Source organism: Asparagus officinalis, chromosome 10, assembly GCF_001876935.1.
Source record: "Asparagus officinalis chromosome 10, Aspof.V1, whole genome shotgun sequence".
Taxonomy (NCBI): domain Eukaryota; kingdom Viridiplantae; phylum Streptophyta; class Magnoliopsida; order Asparagales; family Asparagaceae; genus Asparagus; species Asparagus officinalis.
The window spans coordinates 2,616,639-2,640,368 of record NC_033803.1 but is presented as its reverse complement, the minus strand read 5'-3'; the positions used below and the strand labels follow the sequence as shown (position 1 = coordinate 2,640,368).

Below are 23,730 nucleotides of genomic sequence, written 5' to 3'. Positions count from 1 at the left end.
GTCTCGAGGATTCAGCCGCTGTAAGATCTTTTTAGTGTGCTTTTACGGTTTTGCCCTTTTCTTCTCGGTCTCTGAGAAAGGTGAAAGAAAAGGTTGAAGGGGTAATGATAAGGGAGTGTGGGGAAAAAGCGGGGGAGATAATGTAATTTTTGTTTTGTTTGTTTTTGTTTATTTTTTTGTTTTGGAGGTAGGATAGGGATTTAGGGGAGTTTGATGTTTAGTATATAATAAATATGAATGAATGAACTATATATGTGATATAGTTTTGGAGTTTGTAACGAAGATAGTGGAGCTCATCACATAATGCCATAAGTAATTTGGTGATGGAAGCATGTGAAGTATCTTTTTGGGGGGGGGGGTTCATAAAAATCCAACTTTTAATCAATTTTGGCGCCTTTTTTTTTCTGGTAAAGATGGTCGTCATTATGTTGTTTTTTCTTTTTCCTTTTTTAAACACACAAATGTTGTTATAAATATTTTTCCAACAACTAAATAGTTTTATATACTATATACTATCGAAGAATATGAATAGGGGCAATTTAGGAATTCTTATTGACCTCAGGGTCTATTTGGTTGGAAAGAGACCTTGAAATCGGTTTCCACCGTCAGTATGGAAATCTATTTACGCTTTCGGTTTCTTTTCGCTAGAAAGTAAGAAGTAGGCTCTAAAAGTTGTAAAAAGCTGTCATCTTTCAACGAAATCCAATTCGAGGGGGTCATGTTTCAGGTGCATCATGAAACGGGGAGCCGACACATCATATGTCTCATATGAGATCCAATGTTTTTGGGTCCCTAAGGTATTTTTATAGTTACTTTTTTTTGTGTGCTATACAATGTAAGCTAGTTCCATCCTCAATTTCTGATTGAAACAAATAAGAGAAGTCAAATTTGAGTAAACTCATGAAATGCGTGGAAATGAGTTTTTCTACTAGTTTTTTATTCTCTAAAATTAATGTACCGCCTAAACAAACAGACCCTTATCGCGTGGATCAACCTGCACATTCCATTAATAAAAGAAAAACAATTTGCACTTTTTTTTTTTACTTAATAATCTCAACCCAAGTGGCGTCGTGGTCAAGTGAAAAGGACCCGCGATCCCAATTTTTTGACCTAATTTGCTCCTCGTGCATTTTCATTACTTTCTTTATTTCCAAATAATACACGCAGCACAAAATGAGCGAGGGGTCAGATTGCGGGACCCACATGGGGTCAAAACTCAGGTCCCTGAGCATCGTCAGCAGCGGTCGGGATTTTTTCCCTTCTCTTTTCAAAAAGATCCGTTGCCGTGGGCCCAGTGTGCTCATGTGCGGTGGGCCCCACGAACAGTTTAAATAATCGAGAAAGAACTTTGTTCGGTACTGTTACATTTCGGTGCATGGTGGGGCCCTGAGCGGTCCAGTTCACAACAGAACGCTGCGCTGATGGGGGACGAAATTATTTATTTATTTATTTATTTTTATTTATTTATTGGCAGATCGATATCTTGTTCATGAAGGAAACAAGGATGTCGTGACACGCTGATGATTTTTTCCTTTTTGGTTATTTTTTATAATAATCCGAGTAAAGCACTCCGGAGTCTCCATGAGATTTTCTGAAAAATAATGGATGGATTAAAATTGATCGTGGTCTTATATAATCCTTTGTCTTTGGATTATCTTCTATCCTATGTAGGATACTTGGTATTTGTCCTACCTGGCAACTAGTCTCCCCCCCTTCTAAAGAATTAGGCTGAGTGGTTTTTGAGAAAATACTTGGCAATGAAGTTATTGTAAATAATATATTTTTGTTTATTTTCATAAACTGTGTTTGGTTAACTGTGTTTGGTTCAACATTAAATTTACAGAAAAGTTTTTTGTAAAATATAGAAATTTATATAATTTTACAGATATTGTTTTTCACTTAAAATGGATGGAAAACACCAGGAAATCTGACGCATATATTAAAAAATTAATTAAGTACACTAGTACCGAACAATGTGATTTCTCATGGGCATCCATCGCTAGTAAGATATTTTTTATAAAGTGATATCCAACCAAACAAAAGAAAAAGAAAGACAACATATTTTCTATAAAGTTAGGAACTTTTTCATACTTTGAACCAATAAAGGAAATAGCAAAAAAGAAGAACTATGATACATACTCTTTGAGTTCTATAAATTTTTCCTACAAACTTTATAGAGATATAAGGAAATCTATATTTTGGGTGTTTTTCTTTTCCTATAACTAGTGTGCTGTCCGTACAAAGCACGGCGATAATTTTTTTCCACGCTACAGTAGTCATGTTCTTAAATGCTGCACCAAGATTTTTTTGGATTGTTATAGTATCCCGCGTTTTTTAAATTATTACAATATACCCGTACTACAGTATTAATGCTATAGTATTTCCAAAGAACACTACAGTTCCCGCTCTGTTACAGTAATTTTTCTTTTTAAATGCTACAGTATCCCGTGCGCTACAGCAATAATACTGTAATATTTGCTGTATCATGAACAGCGAATCTTGGATTCTAACATTTGTATAGAAGAGTAGATTTATATAAATCGAACCCAAACACCCACTAAGTATAGATAGATATTCGACTTTCTGAATGAATTAAAAAAAGATTGGCGATTGAGGCTTTATCCTCGTCAATAGAACTAAAACAGGCCTACGTACAAGTGTGAGATGCGATGGGGTCAATCCAATCCGGCTGTGCTATTTGACTCGCGAGTTGGGCAACTCGCGCCCAACTCGCAGTCACTGACTAGGGGGTGGGCCCTACAAAGCTGTGGGGCCCACCCCCCTAGTCAGTGACTGCGAGTTGGGCGCGAGTTGCCCAACTCGCGAGTCAAAAAGCATTTCGCCAATCCACACTTAATCCTAGTTTCCAGTGCCCATGATGGTGTACAAGTACAAAACTCAACAGGATCAAAATGGCTCTCATCAAAACCGGCACTAAAACAACCATCACCTAAAGATAATTATGAAATTTTGTCACATCCAACAAGATGCTATACGCATGCTGGCAGCCTGGCAGGTCCCTCACCGTTAAAAGTCAATCTACCAAGACCAGTTTAAACCAGTTCAGGTCGCCCAGTACGACCTTAAGATGGGAGTAGAAATATGTTCTGTTTGACTTAATTCTTTCAAGAGAGAAGGCACGGACGAGTGAAAGTGTAGGATGATTTATCCATTTTTTTTTATAATTTGATTTCGAGACCTTTACTTGAGTGGCAGATGCCATGAGAAAGACCCCTCACAGTCACGGGGTCGGATTGGTATCCTCTACTAAGTCATGGTGCCTCCTAATATCTTCTAATGCATATTCACTTTTTATTGCATAGTACCTCCTTGTATTTTGTGCTTATGCGCAAAATAAAAGGTGAAGATGCATTAGAAGATATTAAAAGGCTGTTTGGTTGATGTATTTGGCATTGGGGGTTAGACAGAAAGCCTGCCAAAAGAGCACTTTTGGCAGGCTTTCTGCCCAAAACGCCTCTTTTTAGAGGCGTTTTGGACAGAAAGCCTATCAAAAGTGCTCTTTTGGCAGGCTTTCTGCCCAACCCCCAATGCCAAATACACCAAACAAGGGGCTGTTTGGTTGTTGTTGGTAAAGTTGTGTATTTATGTCACAACTTTGAAAGTTGTTGTCCACCTCATCAATTTTACTTTTATACTTTTCTTTGTTTGTTTTTGATTCCATTGGAATCATAAATTGTTTGTTTGGTTTGTAAATGTAACTTTAATTGTTTCTTTGGAAAGTGTAAAAAGTGGTCCCTACTCAAATGATCATGTTGGTTAGAATTATTTTTTATTATTTTTTCCTGACTTCAATGTCAGCTTTCTCCTAAAATCATGTCTTTTTTTTTATGAAATCACTTTACAAGCCACATCAGCATATGAAATCATTTTACACTATTTTCACAACTACAAACAAACAATTGAAAGTGATGAAAGCTGACAATGGGACCCACTTTTTTACACTTTCCATCCTTTTACATGGTAAAAACATACAACCAAACAGCCCCTAAGAGGCAGCACTATGCCTTAGTAGAGGATCCCAATCCCACGGGGTCTTCTTCAATGCGAAGCACGTGGCTCTTTAAGCCTTTACGAGGGATGGAACGTGCAACTAGACTTTCTTCTTTTTTTTTTTTGGGTGCTTCCTCCGAAAGGATGGCGACGTGTATTTGGAGCCATAATTAACTAACTTCAGCCAACCACGTACAGCATACAGCTGTCTCCTCTGGAAAGGCATATTTAAAAGCCCCTTTTTTGCACCCAAAATGACGAGGGGAAAATATCCGCCCTCGTCCAATTGAAGTTTCTGATCTCTCGAGCAGAGAACAGAATCAATCCCAATCCTCACGCAACCAACTACGTAACATTTGGGGGTAAAAGATATAACCTCACCCTTTGATCATAATATCTTGAAACCTATAAGCTAAGCAAACCACAGCCAATCACACACTAAGCGCAGCAAAAAACAAATCAAGCATCAGAGTTCGGCGCGATCATCGATATCATCTGCTATTTTCATCTAACAAATTAGAGCAGCAACAGTGCCAGGAGCGCTTACAACATGAATTATACCCCATGCAACAACTCGCCAGAAAAAAAACATTGCACGTCTTCACGACAAATACCATGTTAGAAAAAGACCGTGAGGGTTCCCGCTGCTGCTGCTTCACTATGTTAGGATATTTATGAGAAATGTACAGGTACATAAAACCCACGGCCACTGCCTACAGTATTGAACATTGAGAATAAAAGCATTATGAAACAATAAATAATACCTACATTTTTCTATTCTCTATCGCAATCAATCACCGCAATTTATCTACTACTACCATTATTGACCTTTTCATCTCTAATGTCACTCCGACAATGTTACATCGGCTCATCCATGCTTAAGACGGGCAAATTATGTGGACGATAATCCATGAGAATCACCAGAGGCGCCTCCGAGAGATCTGGGGAGCCTATGAAAAATAAATGAACCCCTCAACTCAAATAAGATTTCCATTATGATTCCTTCGGGTTCACCGCCAGGATGTAGGCTGCGATGCAGTCGAGCCATTTTGGCCTTGTGGCACGAAGAAATTCTTAAAATTCCCACTTTCCCTAATTCCTGTGTCTAAAGACAAAAAACCAGAATTCAAATCCAATCCAGACTGGGAAGTCCCTGCCACATTCAACCCTGGATTTGTACTTGAAACATTCATAAGAAAAGGGGGCATCGATGATGATGGAGCGTTTAATACTGGGGTGCTCAGTATCTGAGGTACGACGGTCGCACCTCGAGAATCTACCATATATGGGATGCTCCCAGGAGCATAAAATGGTGGCGGATAAGGCATTGGAGGCCCAATAACAGACCCATTGTACCCATAAACAGGATGTGGAATCTGAGCATATGGCATCACAGGCCTAGATGTCATAGCATTAGCATCAATACTAGGTCCATTTGCCATAAAAGATAATGAAGCTCCATCAAGATAGTCCTTTCTCTCTGAGATTTTAGAACCCATGATAGTAATGACATTGTCCGGTTTAGAGTTGGCATGCATACCTGAGGCCTTTACAGGAAATCTGCTCGGGTTATGAGATCCCATAGCATCAAAATAGCCCGGGTTGTCATTCAAGTCAAAGTCTCTTGTCGATGATGAAGCGGGAGACATGGTTCGGTCGCCATTTTGGGTTGGAAGACTCCAATGAGATGATGATGGAAATGGAGATGTATCCTCTTCTCCGAGACTATTGAGGTCCAACTTGAACTTGTCGACTCTTCTTGAACTGACTTCTGCAGAATCATCCCGAGAATGGATACTAGAGGAAATAGGCTTCGGTTTAACTGACACGTGATCAATTTGATCATCATCTCCACTGTCTGCTACATTCAAATCAAACTCAATTAAATTTGCTTTCCGTTTATGACCAGAAGATGTCTTGTCAGTATCAGGAGTTTTTCGAGGAGATGCTGGACGAAAAGCACTAGTGGCTGCAGAGCCCTTCCAACCGAGTTCACCTTCGAAGCGCAGAGGACTAACAGGCAGAACTGGAGCTCCTTTTGATGCAGAAACAACTATTGGTGCATTAATATTGACAGTGTGGTTAGAAACACAATCAGATTCCTCAACACAAACATCTTCATTCAGATCAAAGGTGCACCTATTTTGGGTAATGGGTTCTGCCATTTCCACATCCTGTTCACATTTACCAGGATCTGTGTTGGTTCCTGCAGTTGTTAAATTATTGTCATCCTTGGTTGATGAAGCATCATCAAGATCTTCATGAGGCGATGAACCTATCCCATTTTGCTTTTCATTTACAGGTTGACCCTTCTGGTCATCAGAACACTGGGGACTCGTGTCCCCTTCTAAATTGTCGTCAGGGGAAGAGCTACAGAAAGGTTCTCTGTAATCAACAACTTCACGTTCAACTTCGATTGCAACCTGCCTTGCAACTTCTAGCGCATCAATTTCTCCATATTCAAGTCCCAGATCCGAGTTTTCATCCATATTATTAGTTGCCTTCTTCTCTGCTGGTTTTGAAAAATCATGCGAAGCAACGGTCTCTATTCTGCTAAAATTCTGCTTGGAAACACTACCAAACATTTTGCCTTCGCGAGTGCTTCCAACTTCTTCCTTTTCGCTGAGAGAAGTCTCTGGATCAGTGTTCATTCTCAGTTTGTACCCGTTACTTAACAGATCTTTAATATCAGGTTTGGAATCCATTTTTCTCAAATACTTTGGTACCACGCAGTCAATACTTGCAGACCTTGGCAGAGCCTCTAGGGTATCTGATGTACACGACTTGAAATCTTTGACATCAAAATTGCAGGATATAGAGCGTCCAGGTTTATGTGCATGTGAAGAAACCGACAAGCCAGAAGATGATGGAAGGTAGCAACTATCAGTTAGCCCAGGATTGGATGTGATATCTCCCTCTGCATCTGCCTCCATCTTTGTATCTTTCACGCTGTCATCTTTAAGCTTGGAAGCATCACAATGGTCGTCAGCAACATCTCCTGGAGCACCTCGACTGCATTTGGCACTGGAGGCAATGTCTGATGCAGGACATTGTGAAGAATCCTCTCTTCCAGTTACTTTCTCCTCACAAGGATTTAGAACAAGAGCAGAAGGCAACACATTTTTATTTTCTAAATTGGAATCTGCAGCAGCCACAATCTCATTTTCTGTTGAAGTTTGCATGTCTTCAGCCTTGTCTAGTTGGGAAGCCTCCACACATCCTGCAACATTTTCTTTTGATTCCTCTGTACAAGTAGAATTCTGAAGAACTGGATATGCTGAGTTCACATCATCTGCGACAACATCATTAGGAATTTTGACGTTGTCGTCTACACATTTTTCTTCTTTATCAATATCTTGTTGGCTAATACCATTTTTTGTTGCATGCTTCCACCTTTCAGATAAAGTTTTTGCCTTTTCCTTGATGTCAAGACTTTTGAATCCAACAAATTGTTCAACGGTTAATTGGATTCCAGAAGCAACTAAGTCTTCCGTGTAGACTGTAAGCCTCTCAAGTGATCCTAACAATGAGTTTAACAATTCTTCAACAGCAAAGTCAGCACCATCACTACTACATTTAAGTGCTCCCTGAAGCCATTGATTGAGGTAGAAAAGCCCATTTAACTTAATGAAATGGTCAAGACAATCTTTGTTTTCTGTGGCTGTTAATGTGCTTGCTACAGTTGACCACTGTCTTGCTGTATCACTGATATTACTAATAACAAAATCCTTCTGCTGTTGCATGATCGATACCAGCTCTTCAACTCTAGCAAGCGATACAAAGCCATTCTTCATTTCAGTAAGAGTAAAGAAATCTTCAAGAGTCATACTGTCTAACACAACAAAATTATCTCATGCTTGTACATGCTATCCGCTGATACCTGAAAATGACCAAGGGAACAATGATGACAATTTATGTGACATTTATCTGCGGTATAAAGTATAAGTTTATCACCTAGCAAAGTCAAAGTTGGTGAAAAGTTTATGAAAACAGTAATGTATGTGTGCTTTTTTAGAACTAGCCCCTTTTTGACGAATAAATTACAGCATGAGGGAATTCATTTGTGTTGAAATAACTACTTGGGATACAACATCTCTCTTCAACTAATTAATCTCGTTCAAACTTTCAAAGGTCATCTAGGAATTATCTCAAGATATGAGAGTAACTGCTTTCCAACTATTTTATGTGGTTACACGTAGTACTCAATCGGAAATATTTGCAGATGAGATGGCTCTAACAAAAGCATTTTACTGATGCATAGGAACTGATGTCACATTGTCTGACAGTTACCTAAAGTTTCTACACCTTGATTATACTATATGACACCACCCCAAGTGGAAGTAGTAACTGGAAGAGCTGGAAAGCTTATTAAACAAAATTGGATGTTATGGCATCTAACCTGCATGGTGTTGAATAAATGAAGGAAATAGTACTGACAGACACGTCTAAACCTTGTTTATACAAAACTGAGACCAGTTTCAATGAAAATATTTAACTGTAAGAAGATATGAACGTATTAAAGCTTGCAACTCTTTGAACAGTTACCCCCAGCATATTCAAAATCATCGAGACTTAAAAGCTCCTACTCAACCTTTCATAATCTCAGCTGCAACTTGAAGGAAGACCATTTAATAAAGTGGATGGATGGTTGACGGGTGTTATTTGATGTTTGAAGCTTTTATGAATTTATAATTTATTCATGCAAGTAACGTAATCCTGAAACCTTAATTGGATGAATAACACAACTGAACCACATATGAATACCTTGTGAACTGTAATGATTTTAAGATGATAAATATTGTCATTGCATTTTGTAGAGCTCTGCTCCACCAGCTTTTCATTGTGTCTTGGTTATTTCCATAGTTTTTCATTTTTCATTAATTAAATTTGCAAACTTTTTATAGTGCCCAAATTGGATTAGAAGAAAATTGACCAATACAGATCGAGCCTATAAATTTCTTTCTAATCCCATCCTATAAAGCTAACTAGATGAAAAATAAATAAATAAATAAAAGATTATATACAATTAACCCCCAAATCTATCCTGTTTAAAGATATACCCCCAAATCTGACTATTTGCAAATTTACCTTCACCATCCTTCGCATTGGGTTAAAATACCCTCTTATCTTACACCGTTAGTTTTCAAACAGAGTAAGAGTACCGACTCCTCTCGACGTCACCGAATCCCACAGCAATCCCGTTTCTCTCCCCTTTAACCTTACCCCCCAACCCCCCAACCAAAAAAAAAGTTTGTTAGCTACCACCCTTCCCTCTCTCTGTCTCACTCTTCCTATCTCTAAACATAATTGGAATTTAATTTAGTTTTATTAATTTAGGGGTATAGCAGTCTTATATTATGATAGCCATTTAATTTAGGGATATATTAGTCCCATTTTATAATTGCCATTTTAAAAGAATATGGAGGAATATACTAGTTATATTCCCTAACAGAAAAATCTGGGGTATTTCAACCCAAAGTAGTAGGGTCAAGTTACCAAATAATCAGAAAGGGAGCAAGTCTGTAAACAAGTAGACTTGGGTGTATATAGGTAAAAACACATAAGAGAAACATGATCCTATTAAGAAAATTAGTCAAGGAACCAAGTAGCTCATGTGAAAACAGCCTATGAAGTAGTATAAATTTCAGGACTACACAAGAACAATGAAGATATAGGGAACAACCAAATGACAAATAAGTCATATGACCCATAAGTTTAATGTCAAAGACACAGGGCTAACAAGAAAATACTAAACCAACAAACAAAGCGCAGCATTCAAGACTAAAATAAAGAATATTTAAAGTTGATAGTTGTCATGTGAGCTAAATTAGTTGAAAACCTGTAACAGGAAGCCATGGATTGACATAACTAAACAAGTACAATATAGTTAAATTCCAAATGTTTCAAGTAACAAGTATTCGGAAGATACATAGCCAAAATTATTGATTTCTCCCAAATCATGTGGTATGATTGTATAAAGAAGAAATAACAAAGAATAGAAGGTCAAGGCCAATGCTCCAGGTAACATGTTTCGGGGAAATCAAATATAGAAATATCATTTTTCCCGGATAATGTGATATGACGAAGAATAAACATAGAATGCAAAGGTCAAGGATGTGCGCGCGCGAACGCATGCAGACTGGGGACAGGTGTGTGCGCATGTTTGTATCTATATAATCCCTAATAAAAATAAAAGGTCATAACAAAAAATCAAAAGACATTGTGCAAAAGGAGACTGATGCAGTACAACTGAAGCGTAACTGACTTCAAAAAGCAGAAAAGGAAAGAAGTCATGCAAGTACACAACGAAGTTACCAGGAACAACGCTTTCTTGTCTAGTAGACAGCAACTATGCACATGTCAGAATAAATCCTCCTCAAGCCATACTGAAACAATATTCCATAACAAAAAGGCAAAAGTTCGAAAGAGAACATCATGTATCATGAAGTAAAAACGTAAAATGCATATTGTACCCTAGCAAAAAAAGGGCATATTGGATTAAACAAGCCAAATACGTTATGAATAGGGAAACCTAAAATCAAACTAAGTTATGGCTCAATTAAAATGTGGGACATGAAGGAAAAAATAAGCCTTCCTATCCTTCACCTATCTAGAACGACATTAATGTCATCAAAAGTTTCTACTATCTAGGCCTTTTTTTTAGCAGAGGCAGCAGGGAAATTCTGTTCATATGGACAATATAAGCGATTTGATCCTAGAATGGTCTCCCAACAATATAAGAAACTTAAAGATACTAGGGTCTAATGCTCATTGACATAGTTACTGAGAACTATTTTTTTTTAATGTGATATCATCAGAACGCATCTGTTAGTACCTATATCATTACAATGCAACTATCTATACTTCCATTATATAGACTCTTGCAATATATGCAGAGAAGGGAATCCTAGCCTCATGGTTTTATCTGCAACTTAAATAATTCACTAAGTTGTAGTGAGTGAATTTGCTTGTGAAAGCATCATTCAGACCCCTATTTAATCAGGCCTAGCTAATTAAGCCTTGAGTTACACAATTCTAAGACTACGACCATAGGTCGGACCAATTTACCTTAAATAAAACTAGACTGAAATATGCAAATTATAACTAGTGGAAGATTATGTGCCTAGTTTAATTACAACTTACAAGGTTTTCTAAAGGGGTGTTTTACACACATAAAAGCTGGAACTTGTGTGCCTTAATTCAGTTGCGAAGTGTAACAACTTCCCCAAACTAAACTAAGTCGCACATATAGAACATTATGTGCTCCGATAATTCAAAAGAAGTTGAATCACTTTTTCTTAATATTTGTAGTCATTTCCTATCACCACAAGTATAATGTCATAATTACCAAATCCAATTAATTTGAGGTCACAACAAAACAAGTTTCCTCAGATCTAAAAAGGGTAGGGCGAAAGATGCAAACATATACAAGTCCAAAATGCTCAGTACTCATAACTTCCAATTGCGAAACTTACCCATTCCAAATCGAAATCATACAAATCGGGTAAAGATCTTTTTTGAAACTTTATACTCCAAAATGACGTAAACCTCACCACAACATAGCACTTCAATCATAGCATATGCACTTACGCTTGAAATCAATTCCAATCAACCTAAATCCCCACACCTCGTGCAGCACCGTCTAAATAGTCATTCAACTCTACTTTCGCAGCTATTTTCTAAACTACCACTCGATAACACTTTCACGTTCTCAGTCTTCGAAACAAAAAAAGATTAAGGATTTGCTCCATAACATCCTCCGCAAAGACTAACATATCAAAAGGTAATTAATTGTCACGGGAACAAGGAAATCATAATGCAAACTACAAACCAAGTGTTCTAAAATATCATCACAAATACAGTTCAGAAATCAACTGTTCTCAACCAGAAACAACTAGTTCTGATAATCCCCCGCCCTAGTTCAAGCAGCTTTCCCCGATCCAAAATTTTTACCAAAACCCTAAATAATTCTCAGTATAAGATCACAACCCCAAAAAAAAACGAAATTTTCTACACGACAGGCACTTCAATTTCCAAGAACCTAGCAGGATTGAAGCCCTAATTCACAGCAGAGAAACACCAAAATCGAGGTGAAATTGCAATAGAAAAAAAAAAGAAAAAAAAGGGGAATCGAGGGGGAATTCTAAAAGAGCCAACCCTACCTCGACTCGTGCTTCGCTATCGCAATAAAAGCTAGAGAGAGAGAGAGAGAGAGAGAGAGAGAGAGAGGGGGAAAGGATAAAGAATCAGCGTGCAAAGATCTATAGTATTCGAAAAAGATAGAAGACGATAACAGAATAAAAACAGGAAGAAGCAAACGATTCTAAGGACGATAAATTCGTTAATAATTCGAAATTGAGCGGCGTATGATTTACCCGAATAGATCGTCGGCCGGAAGCAGGAAAAACCCTAGAATCTCTCTCTCTCTCTCTCGCTCAACAAACTTCGCTTTCAGAATTCAGGCCTGAGCGCAGTCTCTCTCTCTCTCTCTCTCTCTCCTCACTTCCTTTTTTTTCCCTGCTTTAATTATGTTTTAAGGGGCTGTTTGGTTTCCTGTTTCAGCCCATGAAAACTCATTTCCTGCTCTGTCATTCAGTCCAGCTAGGAAAACTCATTTCCTCTGGAGGGGTTATTGGTTGGGATATTTTGGGGATAATGAGATAGTTTTGATGATTCTATTTCATAGTGTTATTCATTAGGACAATAGAATAAGGATAATAATTTTTTTTGTTATTGGTTTTTTGGAACACTAGTGAGACAATTACACCACTTGGGATAAAAGTACCCTACTCATATACAAAAAATTTGTCCCAATAGTAAAAATTTACCCCATCCTTCGTATTGAAACAATGTTGTTCCACTTTAAAACTTTAAAATATTTTTGTATTACTTAACTAATACATGCAGTTATATTATAAATATATGACATGATATATAAAATATAACATATTTTAATATTTTAATAATATAATTTAATAACATATATTAATAATATTATATAATAGTAATTATATTATAACGTATTTATTATAATATTATATAATATTGTAATAACATATATTAATAATCTTATATAATAACATATATTAATAATTTAATAACATATATATAATATTTTAATATCATATATTAATAATATTATGTAATATATTATGTAATATATTAATAATATTATGTAATATTTTAATAACATAAATTAATAATAATTTAATAACGTATTTATTATAATATTATATAATATTTTAGTAACATATATTAATATTTTAATAACATAATTTAATAACATATATTAATAATATTATATAATAACATATATTAATATTTTAATAAAGCATATATAATATATTATTACATAATTAATTTATAAAATATTATTATAGTTATTATATATGACATAATATTATAATATAATATAATAATTATAATATTAGTAAAATTATTAATGTAATGCAATATAATAATACAGTTTGAAATAATATAATATATTAACTATAACATGATATCTTTAATATATATTATTTTAATACATATATGTTATATTATTTTTAATTTTAATATAAACATTTTAAAAATATTACAATTGATAAAGTAAAATATTTATAATTTTTTTAAAAGTATATTGTATCCTATGATACTATATTATAATATATTAAATTAAATAATATATTATAAAATATTTATATATACATATTATTCATATATTATATTAATTATTATATAATGTAGCATACTAATATAATGTTTAATTAGTAATTATTGTATAAACTCTTATATTTTGTATAAATAAAATAATATATTATAAATAAATATTATATTATAAAATATTATATTAAATATATTGATATTATATTATATTAATTTTATATATAGTATAGCATGCTAATATAATATAATATAATACAATATAATAATTAATAATATTAATTCGTAAGTATAATATAAATATATTATATTTTAATATAAAGTAAAATAATTTTTATATTATAATAATATATTAAACCAATTGGATAAGTTAATTTAGGAGTAATTAATAGACAAAATTATATTTTAATAAGTTATCATATCATCAATTATCCCACATGAATTGTCAAATCAAAGGCTCAAATTATCTCATTATCCTACTTTATCCTATTTTACTCCACCCAAAATATCCCAAAGAGTTAAAATTGTTTCCGCATTGGAACAATTCCTCCATTTGGCTACAATTTATCCCAACACACCCCCCCCCACCCAAGTTTCATTTCATAGCTTTGTTTGCGCAGGGCCCATAAGGGGCTTAGTCAAATAAAATTCAAAACTTGAAGTAGGATAATTTGTGGGATGCTATTTTATAACATTAGTCAATTAGAACTAAAACTAGAATACAATTTTATACTCTAAAACTAGAATTTGGATAATTGCACAACATTGTCCCACTTTTTTCATTTCCCTATACAAAACTAAGAGTTCTAGTCTCTCAAATTATTCCAAGTATTAGCTTAGAACTAGATGGTAAAACACTACAACTCCTATTTATTTTGTTATTTTTTATATTTTATATTTTTTTTTTTACTTCTTTCCTTTTATGGTTATCACCATCATTATAATAATTGTCAATATTTTATAGCCTCACCAAAAGTTATTTAATAGTAAAGAACATTCTCGTAAGCAATTATCAATCAATAATAGCAAGTTTAAAAATATTAAATAGTATTTAGATCTTCAAAATGCATAAATATATACTTCATGATTATAAATATTTATCCCACATTATTTTATCAAAATATCCCGCTTCACAAAATTATTCCTATTTATCCCACTAAAATATCCCACTAGTAAAAATTTATTTTACTTTAAAAATTATCCCATTTTACATGAAAATATCTCAATTGATTAACACCCATGAGCACTTGAAAACCCCTCCACGTAAGCAATTGTTTTTTCCCCGATTTTCGTCCAAAACAAGCCAAAATAGGCTGAAAATCACATTTTTGAGAAGTAAAAAGTAACCACGTCACGTGTTTTCTCCTGCCAACATATTTTGGGAGAAATCGTTCGATGACTAGGGTTACCGCTCCTTTTTTTTCCCAGTCGCTTATCTTCACACCTCCACTCCTCTCAAAAGGTAGAACCCTAAAGCATTTTTTCACTCCTCCACTCGTCTTCCTCTTGTTCTATTTTGTGATTTACATGATTTATGATTGCTTTTTGTTGGTTCTCAAATCATGTTTGGTATTTTCAGGTTCGATGCGATTTTCCATGTCATATAGATATTTATGAATAATCAGATTGTTTGTAGTTTTTTACATGTCTCATAAGAAATTTTCACTAATTCAGGTGCGCATTTCATAAAATTACGAATAATCATGTTATTATAAGTTTTATTTCATGTCAAACAGGTTTCATGTGATTTTTTCATGTCAAACATGTATTTTTCATGTTAAATCAGTTACGTAGTTCATAACAGTTACGATAATCATGTTATTACATGTTTCGTATGATTTTTATGTCAATCAGATATTTATGATAAATTCGGCTATTTACAAATTTTTCATGTTATATTTACACTTTTATTTTGGTAAGATTACCTCCCATAACGATCACAAATAAATTTGTCTTTAGTGAGTGGTAAACTTACCATGGTGACCATATATACTTTTCCCTATACACTCTAATACCAATCAAACACAAGAAAAGTGTATACATTGATTTCCCATCATGTTTTATGTGTGAACCAAACCCAAATAATCTATTTATTGAAAAACTTAAGAAAACCAAAACTTGAGCTTTTTCACATAGAATTGTGTTTCCCAACACATGTGAAACGAACCAAACAACCCCTTAGAGTGTTCTTTTTTGGAAACCACCCCATACCGTGTAAATTTTGTGTAGGTGTTCCGTTTTAGTCCCTTACCTCTCTGATATTTTTAGATTAGCCCATTAAATCATTGAAGTTGCTATTAGGCTCCTGAGCCTAGGTTGTTTTGAAAGTAGTCCGAAAAGTCATTGAATTATTGCAAAATTGTTGTGTTTGAATTTGGAATTGTTTCTGATGTAGCAAAAGCGTAATCGAAAGAAAGAGGACTTGTTTTTATACGAGCATGACAACATGAACCCTAGAAACTCTACGAAAACAACACCTTCTGAAATAATAATTATAATCAAGCTTAAAAAGAATACATGAATTAGTCCCCCTTATATAGGATATAAAAATAATGCCAAAATACTGAACTACTCTTTCCTAATGTAAAAAGACTTCCTATAGTTAAAGAACTTCATAAAAACTAGGAACTAAAAGAGACAAAAACACTCTGAGTCGAGATTTGAGCCTGAAGACAATTTCCTTTGACCTTAATAGAGATCAAAGTTGTTTATGGTGTAGAGCACTTCACAAGCTTTTCGAAAATATATTATAATAACGATTGTATAAAGGAATCAAAAGTTATCCATCAAAGGTGCGCGTTAAAATCTTTCCAAAAATCTTCTTCTTTTATTGGACCTTCCAATCTTTGCACAATTAAAATTCTCTCTGAATGCATGAGCAATGGCCTCCATATCATTTCTAACAATAGATTGAACTACGCATGTTTTAAAACATTTACTTTCTTCATTGCTCCAAACCGAACGCTCTCCTATAGTGATCTAATATTTTAAATTTCGGACACATGCTTAATTTACGCTTGTACATAATTCATACTCTATGTTCAATGTATAAATTACAAATTAATTAACTAGGTTTATTTCAAAAAACACATTGAGCTGTTGTTTGTGAAGGCTTATTTTACCTTATAAGTTACTATCGTGTACCCTGAGCAAAGCACGACCCTCTGTTTTTTTAAAGTATTGCATTTTGAACCTATCTCCCTTTAAGGTTTAATATATTTGATTTGATTATTGTATGTTTAAAATTATAAATCATATCTCCTGTCTATACTCAAAAGGGTATTATTCGTGATGCAGTAAAATACTGTAGCATGAACAATAAATTTACTCCTCCATACCGAGAGGACCCAAAGATTTACTGTTCTTACCATAGTAATTTATTGTAGTATTTGTTATAGCATGAACAGTAAATCTTGGATTCTCCTTTTAAGTATAGAGGAGTAGATGCTAGCTTTTAGTGGCTTTTGGCTTCTATAATAAAAATGCTTTAAAAATTATTTGAATAGTATAATAATTTATTTAGTCAAACCTAGCTTATGTAGGAGAGCTTATAAGTTTATTTTTCAAAATATGTGGTATACCAGCTTTATAAAATTTGGCTTATAATCTAACTTTTTTAATATTTCACCAAACATATAGAAATGAAAAAAACAGCCCAAAACGCCCTTAGATCTCATCCAAGCTCTTTACTTTTTTATTGTGATTAAACAATTTATCGCCACCAATTAATCATATTGGATCTAGATCGATGAAGACCCCGAACTTCATAAACTATTGTTTTCTGCTAATTGAACTTGATTATATACGATTATTCAATTAAAAAAAGGGTTATATTAAATCAATAAATTCAATAGAAAGGGTTTACTCAACATTTCCTCTCCCAAAACCAATACCAAAGAAGGAAAAAAGAAAAAGAAATATGACTCTTCTCAATAAATTCTTGACTTCTTTTTAAACATGTCAAAACTCCGAAGTTATGATAAGGACCGAGGATAAATTTTACACGCTAACAGGATTAAACGAAAATTTATTCGAGGATAGACGCCAATATCAACATCAAAAAATAAGTATACATCATAACCATCAACATCTTGATTTTTGTAAAACCGGAGATCTCGGAGCGGCACAGGGGGAAGGATGCTGACTACCAGCCACTCAAGAAGTCGCACTCCCTATGAAACACGTGCGAGCACCGCCGTATCCGTACCGCCCTCTCCCGGCCGCCCTCCGGCGACCCGAACTCCTCAGGCACACCGCGCAGCCGCCCTCGTCGTCGCGATCCTCCGCCGCGATTTCCTCCAGCGACGACTCGATCATCACCGTCGGGACCGCGTACCCCTCCTTACTTTGTTCCTCCGCCCAGTCGTCATCCTCGTCGACGTCGGTCACCGTGGTCTCCCGGACCACCTCGACCCTCACCACCACCCGCACCCTCCCCGCCCCCACTCCCTCCGTCGCCTCGCGAACGTACGACGAAACCGACTCCTCCCAGCAAGGATGGAGCTCGGGAGGGAGCTCCGGGACGTGGGAGAGCAGGCCGCGGGTGGAGGTGATGCGGTCGATACGTTCCTCGCGGGCGACGACCTGGCGGTCGAAGTAGGCGGAGCGGAGGGCGTTAGGCAGATCACCCGGGAGAAATGGGTGATGTCAAGGGTGAGTTCGAGCTCCGGGGGGGTTGAAGTGGCGCGGAGGGAGCGGGAGAGGTGGTGGTGGAAGAGGTAGCGGGTGGTTATATTGGCATCAGCTGGCATCGCTGTTGATCTTAAAATCTTTTTTTTTTTTTCCCTAGGTAACCGAGGGCTCTGGGGGCATAAATATGTGAAAGTAGTCCTAGCACTAGTAGGATATTGGAAACAAAAAATCGAATTTCTTAATTAGCTCATAATTAATAGATAATTATCCAAATTCAACTGGGATTCGGATAACAAGTTTTACAATCAAGGGATATATACATGTTGGATAATAAAGAATTTTCTATCAAAGAAAGGACTAACGAAAAAAAAAGGTTATAAAACGAAAAACATGATGCATAGCCCCGTTTGGCGAAGGGTTAACGAAGAAGTATTAAGGAGAATGATTAACATAGTTAGCACATTCGATAATCCGAATGACTAAATTATTAACCCGTTATAAAGAATTTTTACCATGCTAGTTGTATTTATTATATAGACATCTACTAGTGATTGGTATTTTACTCTAACTTAGAGTTGTTGCTCCAATCACCAGTAGATATCTATTTTTGTAATCCTCTTTTGCTCTTATATTATTATCAATGATAGGGCTTTCCAATCACCAGTAGATATCTATTTTTGTAATCCTCTTTTGCTCTTATATTATTATCAATGATAGGGCTCGTTGCCTTATTTTACATTTAAAAAAAGTTTTCTTTTAACCCTTATGATCATTTTTAGTGTTTGGGAATAACAAGGATTTTGACTATTTTTCTTTATAATTAGAGGGGTTAGCTCTTGATTCTTCTAAATAGGAGTATTAGTAAACCCCTTATTTTGAGGAGTTAACTCATTTTAATCCCTCTAGAAGGGTTAACTTAACATTTCTATATATTTTGTGTTTGACAAATTTTAGAGGGTTAACTTACTTTAACCCTTATATAGATTTTTTTTGTTTGGCGGGTTAAGAAGGGGTTAAATCTCCTTAACCTCTCGCTTAACCCTTTGCCAAATGCCAGCGATAGGAACTTGTACAGTTAGACGATTTTAGTCCCTTAGGCCCCGTTTGGCAAAGGGTTAATGAAGAGGGGTTAAAAAGAAGGATTAATGTACTTAGCCCATTTGATAATCCGAAGGACTAAATTATTAACCCGTTAAATAAGTTTTATTTTAGCCCTTATGATCAGTTTTAGTGTTTGGGAATAACAATGATTTTGACTATTTTCTTTATAATTAGAAGGGTTAACTCTTATTCCATCTAAATAGGAGTATTAGTAAACCCCTTATTTTGAGGGGTTAACTCATTTTAACCCCTCTAGAAGGGTTAACTTAACCCTTCTATATTTTTTATGTTTGGCAAATTATGAAGGATTAACTCACTTTAACCCTTATATAGATTTATTGTGTTTGGCAGGTTAAGAAGGGGTTAAGTCTCCTTAACCCCTCACTTAACCCTTTGCCAAACGGTACCTTAAATCTTTAACATCTTGAATTATCCCCTTCAATCATTAAAATGGTAACTAGGCACCTGTCTCTTATTAAGCTATTCTGAAGATAGTCCCCAATTTCATTGAATTGTTGCTAGATTTCTCAGCTCGCACGAGTGCTTTAGATTTAATCTAATTTAATTGCCACCTGTACTTTTAATTGGACTAATACTGAAAAGGCCCATTTGTATGGTACGCCTGCATGACTTTTGTACCTCTTCAAATTAGAAACATTGCGTGTGGATGGAAGATCTGCACGTGTGGTGGAGGTAGTGGCATTATTAATTGTTATAGCTATATTTGTAATGAGTTGTGCTACAGGCACCCCAAATAAGAGACCCCTGAGGAGACAGGTGAGGTGTCAGTCCCTGGGGGGGGCTGACACCTCACCTGTCCCCTCAGGGGTCCCTGAGGAGTTTTCCATTTGTAATAAAATCTTGCTGTTGCTAGCAATATTCCTCCATGCTTTAAGGGGTGTAATTTTTTTTTTTTGGATATAGGATGGATTACAAATTCTAAGATGAAAAAGTGAGTTTTTTTTGAGTTTATGGATTTCATAACCTTTGTTTGATTCAAAATAAATTTTGGGATATTGAATACCCAAATAATAAAAAACTAATATATTATAGCATTTGTGAAATCCCCTCTTTGAGAGAGGATTTAGACTATATTTCAAATTCTAAAATTTGTAATGTTACAATTTGAATCTGAAACAAACAAAATACAAATTATAGGATTACATATCCCAAAATATTGATGAAACAAACAACATTCAGGGGCTCTGAACCATTAATCCATTTCAATGACAATGCAATCTTATTCAACATCAAATGGAGGGTCCTTCAGGGGCTCATCGTCGTCGTCGTTATCATCAAAATTGATCTCATCTTCTTTAGTCTCTGAACCATTAATTACGTCCTCCTGATTCTCTTCTTCTTCTATCTTTGAATCAATAGTCACTTCTTCCTCCTCCTCTTGTTGGAACAACGGCTGATTAAAGAAGTTACATGTGATCGCGGAGTTGGAAGATGACATTGCTCTCTTTGAGAGATGTAGGATTTATTTATTTATTTATTTTATTTTTTGGTCGATCTTTTGTGATGGGAGGGCAAAATAGAAGTTAAATACAGGGGGTTTGAGCAATCAATTGAAACACAAAAAGTTCACAATAGGAAAACACTACGGGCACACCCCCAACCACAGCTTGTGGCACACCCCCTCTAGCTCTCAGCTACAGTACACGAGACCCACTTTAGATTTTTTTTAAAAAAATCCAAAGTGGACCCCGTGTACTGTAGCTAAGAGAGGGTGTGTGACTGTAGTCCCACTCTTCACAATATATACCCCCAATAAACCCTCATAAGGCATTTGAAAAGGCATCCACATTTGGAAAGAAACTATTTGAATTTGAATTGTATTTTAAATCAAATTGGTCTTTATAGATCTTATGCCCCTTCATGATTGCTTTTTGGAAGAATTCTTTTATGGCTGCTTTTTGGAAGAGATCCTTTTATGGTTTTGCCCGACACATGGTTTTTGCTCCTTATAATAATTCTAGGTTCCGGGGCACTTTCACTTTACTTATTTTTGAAAAAATTCTCTTTAAAAAATCTGCAATCTTACAAAACCATTTTGTATAGAATTGTTGTAGATTAACAAGCGAGACAACTATTTCCAAAAGAAAAATATTTCACTACTTGAAATTCTGTCTTCTGTCTACTATACTTTTTATTTTATTTTTTCCTTGACACAAATCAGGTGTTTTCAAAGAACCAAATAACTCTTGAAAAAACTTGTTACGTCCTCTTTTTAATTTTCACCCTATAATCATTTTATTTTATTTTATTTTTCTCCTCTATGTTGGTGTTTGATAACATGTCTGAGCTCCAAACACCTTAAATTTGTTTTTTTTTTTGTTGTTGTTGTTGTGATTTCTTATTTCATAACTCTAAATTGTTATTGCCTTACGTAAAGCCGCCGTACGTGAGGATTAGTTGGAAAACAAAATAAAATTATTTGGAGTTTCCTAAACAAAATAAAATTATATAGGACTTCAGAGTACTTGGCTTTGTGAGAATTACCCCGATAAATCTTTTATATTTACTGTGATATTCATGCTTTGCCTTCTTTTTTGTTGTGATTGATCTCTGTTCATCACAAAATTTTGCTTTAAATCACCGCAATTGGTAATCAGATTTCTATTGCTTCGTCTTAAAAGTGATTAACCTATCAGTCAAAATTACCAACAAATCTATCAATCTAAGAATTAAAACCATTACATTTACAACTAGTAATCAAATCTCAGACCTACACAGAGGGCAAGAACTCCCCCCCAGAAGAGATCAGATTGACGGTAAGAGGGAGGATCTTCGCCGGTTTCGCGCCAAGTCTCTGCCGTGCCCACAGAATTCCCTTGGCCATCGCTTTGGGCTTAAAGAAGAAAGAAGAAGGAGGGGGGTATTTGTGGGAGTTCAGAGCTCTTAAAAGATTAATTAAGATCAGTGACGTTGCCCACTTTGTAGCTCATTACATTTTTATAGCAAATATCGATTTAAATAATAATCATGAGTTCGTTAACGGTGATTATAGTCTGAATTGAACTTCTGTGTCAAGGAGGTACAAATCTTAATTTGTGCAATTTTAAGCATCCCATTGAGGATTTCTCTCAAAAAAATTATATACTTGCAAGATATTTGATAGTTAAAATTTTGCTTTGTTTTATACCAACCAGGAAACTTCAAAAAAAAAAAAAATTTGACTTTTGTCCCAAATCCTATTTCTGATGTGTTTCTACTTACAGCCAATGTAGCAAACTTCGCAACCTTGACCCTAACAATAACTCCAATATCAGAAAACCTCCTCAACTTTGAAAGATTATCAAGATAACCCCCCTTAAATGTATGATCATGAGAAAACTTCATTCACTTTAAGATTTTATCAGAAACCCCTCCGAAAGCATGACGGGCAATTCTCACTAAAATATATATTACCCAATGTCCTTTACTTACTCATGTGAAAATTGCGTTTAACGATGTAAAAAGGTTTTTTTCTAATAAAATCTTAAAGTTAAAGGATTTCTTGATAACCCTTAACCTAATGGGGTTTCTGCTGTCTGACTGAAACTTATTGGTTACCTGTACAACAACACACAGGTTATAAGGTGGTTTTCTGATATTTAGCCAAACATAAAATTCCTAACGTGTCATGAATTCTACGTGGACTAGGATTTGACAACCTCAAAATCCCCTATATAAACCCAACCCAAAAAAAAAAGAAAGAAAAGAAAGAAAAACACCACCACCTCCATCCCTCCCCTCAACAACAACAGCAATAACAATGTCAAGATCTTCCCCGGCCGCCGCGACCCGCACCGGCGACCACTTAACCCACACCTCTCCTCACTCCCTCCACCTCCAGCCGCCCTTCCCCGACGACAAATTCACCCTCGACTTCACCCGAACCTCCACGTCGTCGACGCTCCCCCGCCGGCTCCATCACTCTGACGCCGCCCCTCATCGCCCACGGTACCGCTCCTCCCACCCGCGACCTCACCGCCCTCTTCTGCGCGCCTCCCGAACTCACCACGGAGCAACGCTGCGCGCTGGGAAGTCGATAGCCGGGTACAAAACACCGGAGAGGCTGAGGGGAGACGGCGAAGGGACGATGCAGGTGCGGTGAGGGTCGAGATGGTGACGGAGGTCGAGACGACGTACGAGGCCGCGGTGTCGGCGAGAGGATGGGGTCGGCGTTGGAGGATGTCGAGGCCGCGGGCTGCGGCGACGAGGGGAGGTGTGCGGTGTGCTGGGAGGAGTTCGAGCCGCCGCCGCCGCCGCCGCCGAGGGAGAGGAGGGTCGCGAGGTTGGTTCGATGCGCAGCACGTGTTTCACAGGGAGTGCGTTGTGAAGTGGCTCGGGTTGAAG

The 23,730-nt window shown here is 36.0% G+C and overlaps 1 protein-coding gene across 3 annotated transcripts; it reads right to left on the bottom strand.

The window, feature by feature from the left end:
- LOC109825050 lies at positions 4,628-12,520 on the bottom strand. 3 transcript variants are annotated; one of them, XM_020391748.1, is made up of 3 exons: positions 12,387-12,520; positions 10,327-10,397; positions 4,628-7,891 (listed from the first exon to the last, which is right to left on the bottom strand). In XM_020391748.1, the coding sequence occupies exon 3, from the start codon at positions 7,836-7,838 to the stop codon at positions 5,022-5,024; it is 2,817 nt and encodes a 938-aa protein (XP_020247337.1). In that variant the 5' UTR covers positions 7,839-7,891; positions 10,327-10,397; positions 12,387-12,520; the 3' UTR covers positions 4,628-5,021. The 3 variants fall into 3 exon arrangements, with proteins under 3 accessions (XP_020247337.1, XP_020247336.1, XP_020247338.1); XM_020391747.1 differs by lacking the exon at positions 10,327-10,397; XM_020391749.1 differs by lacking the exons at positions 10,327-10,397; positions 12,387-12,520 and adding an exon at positions 12,174-12,338.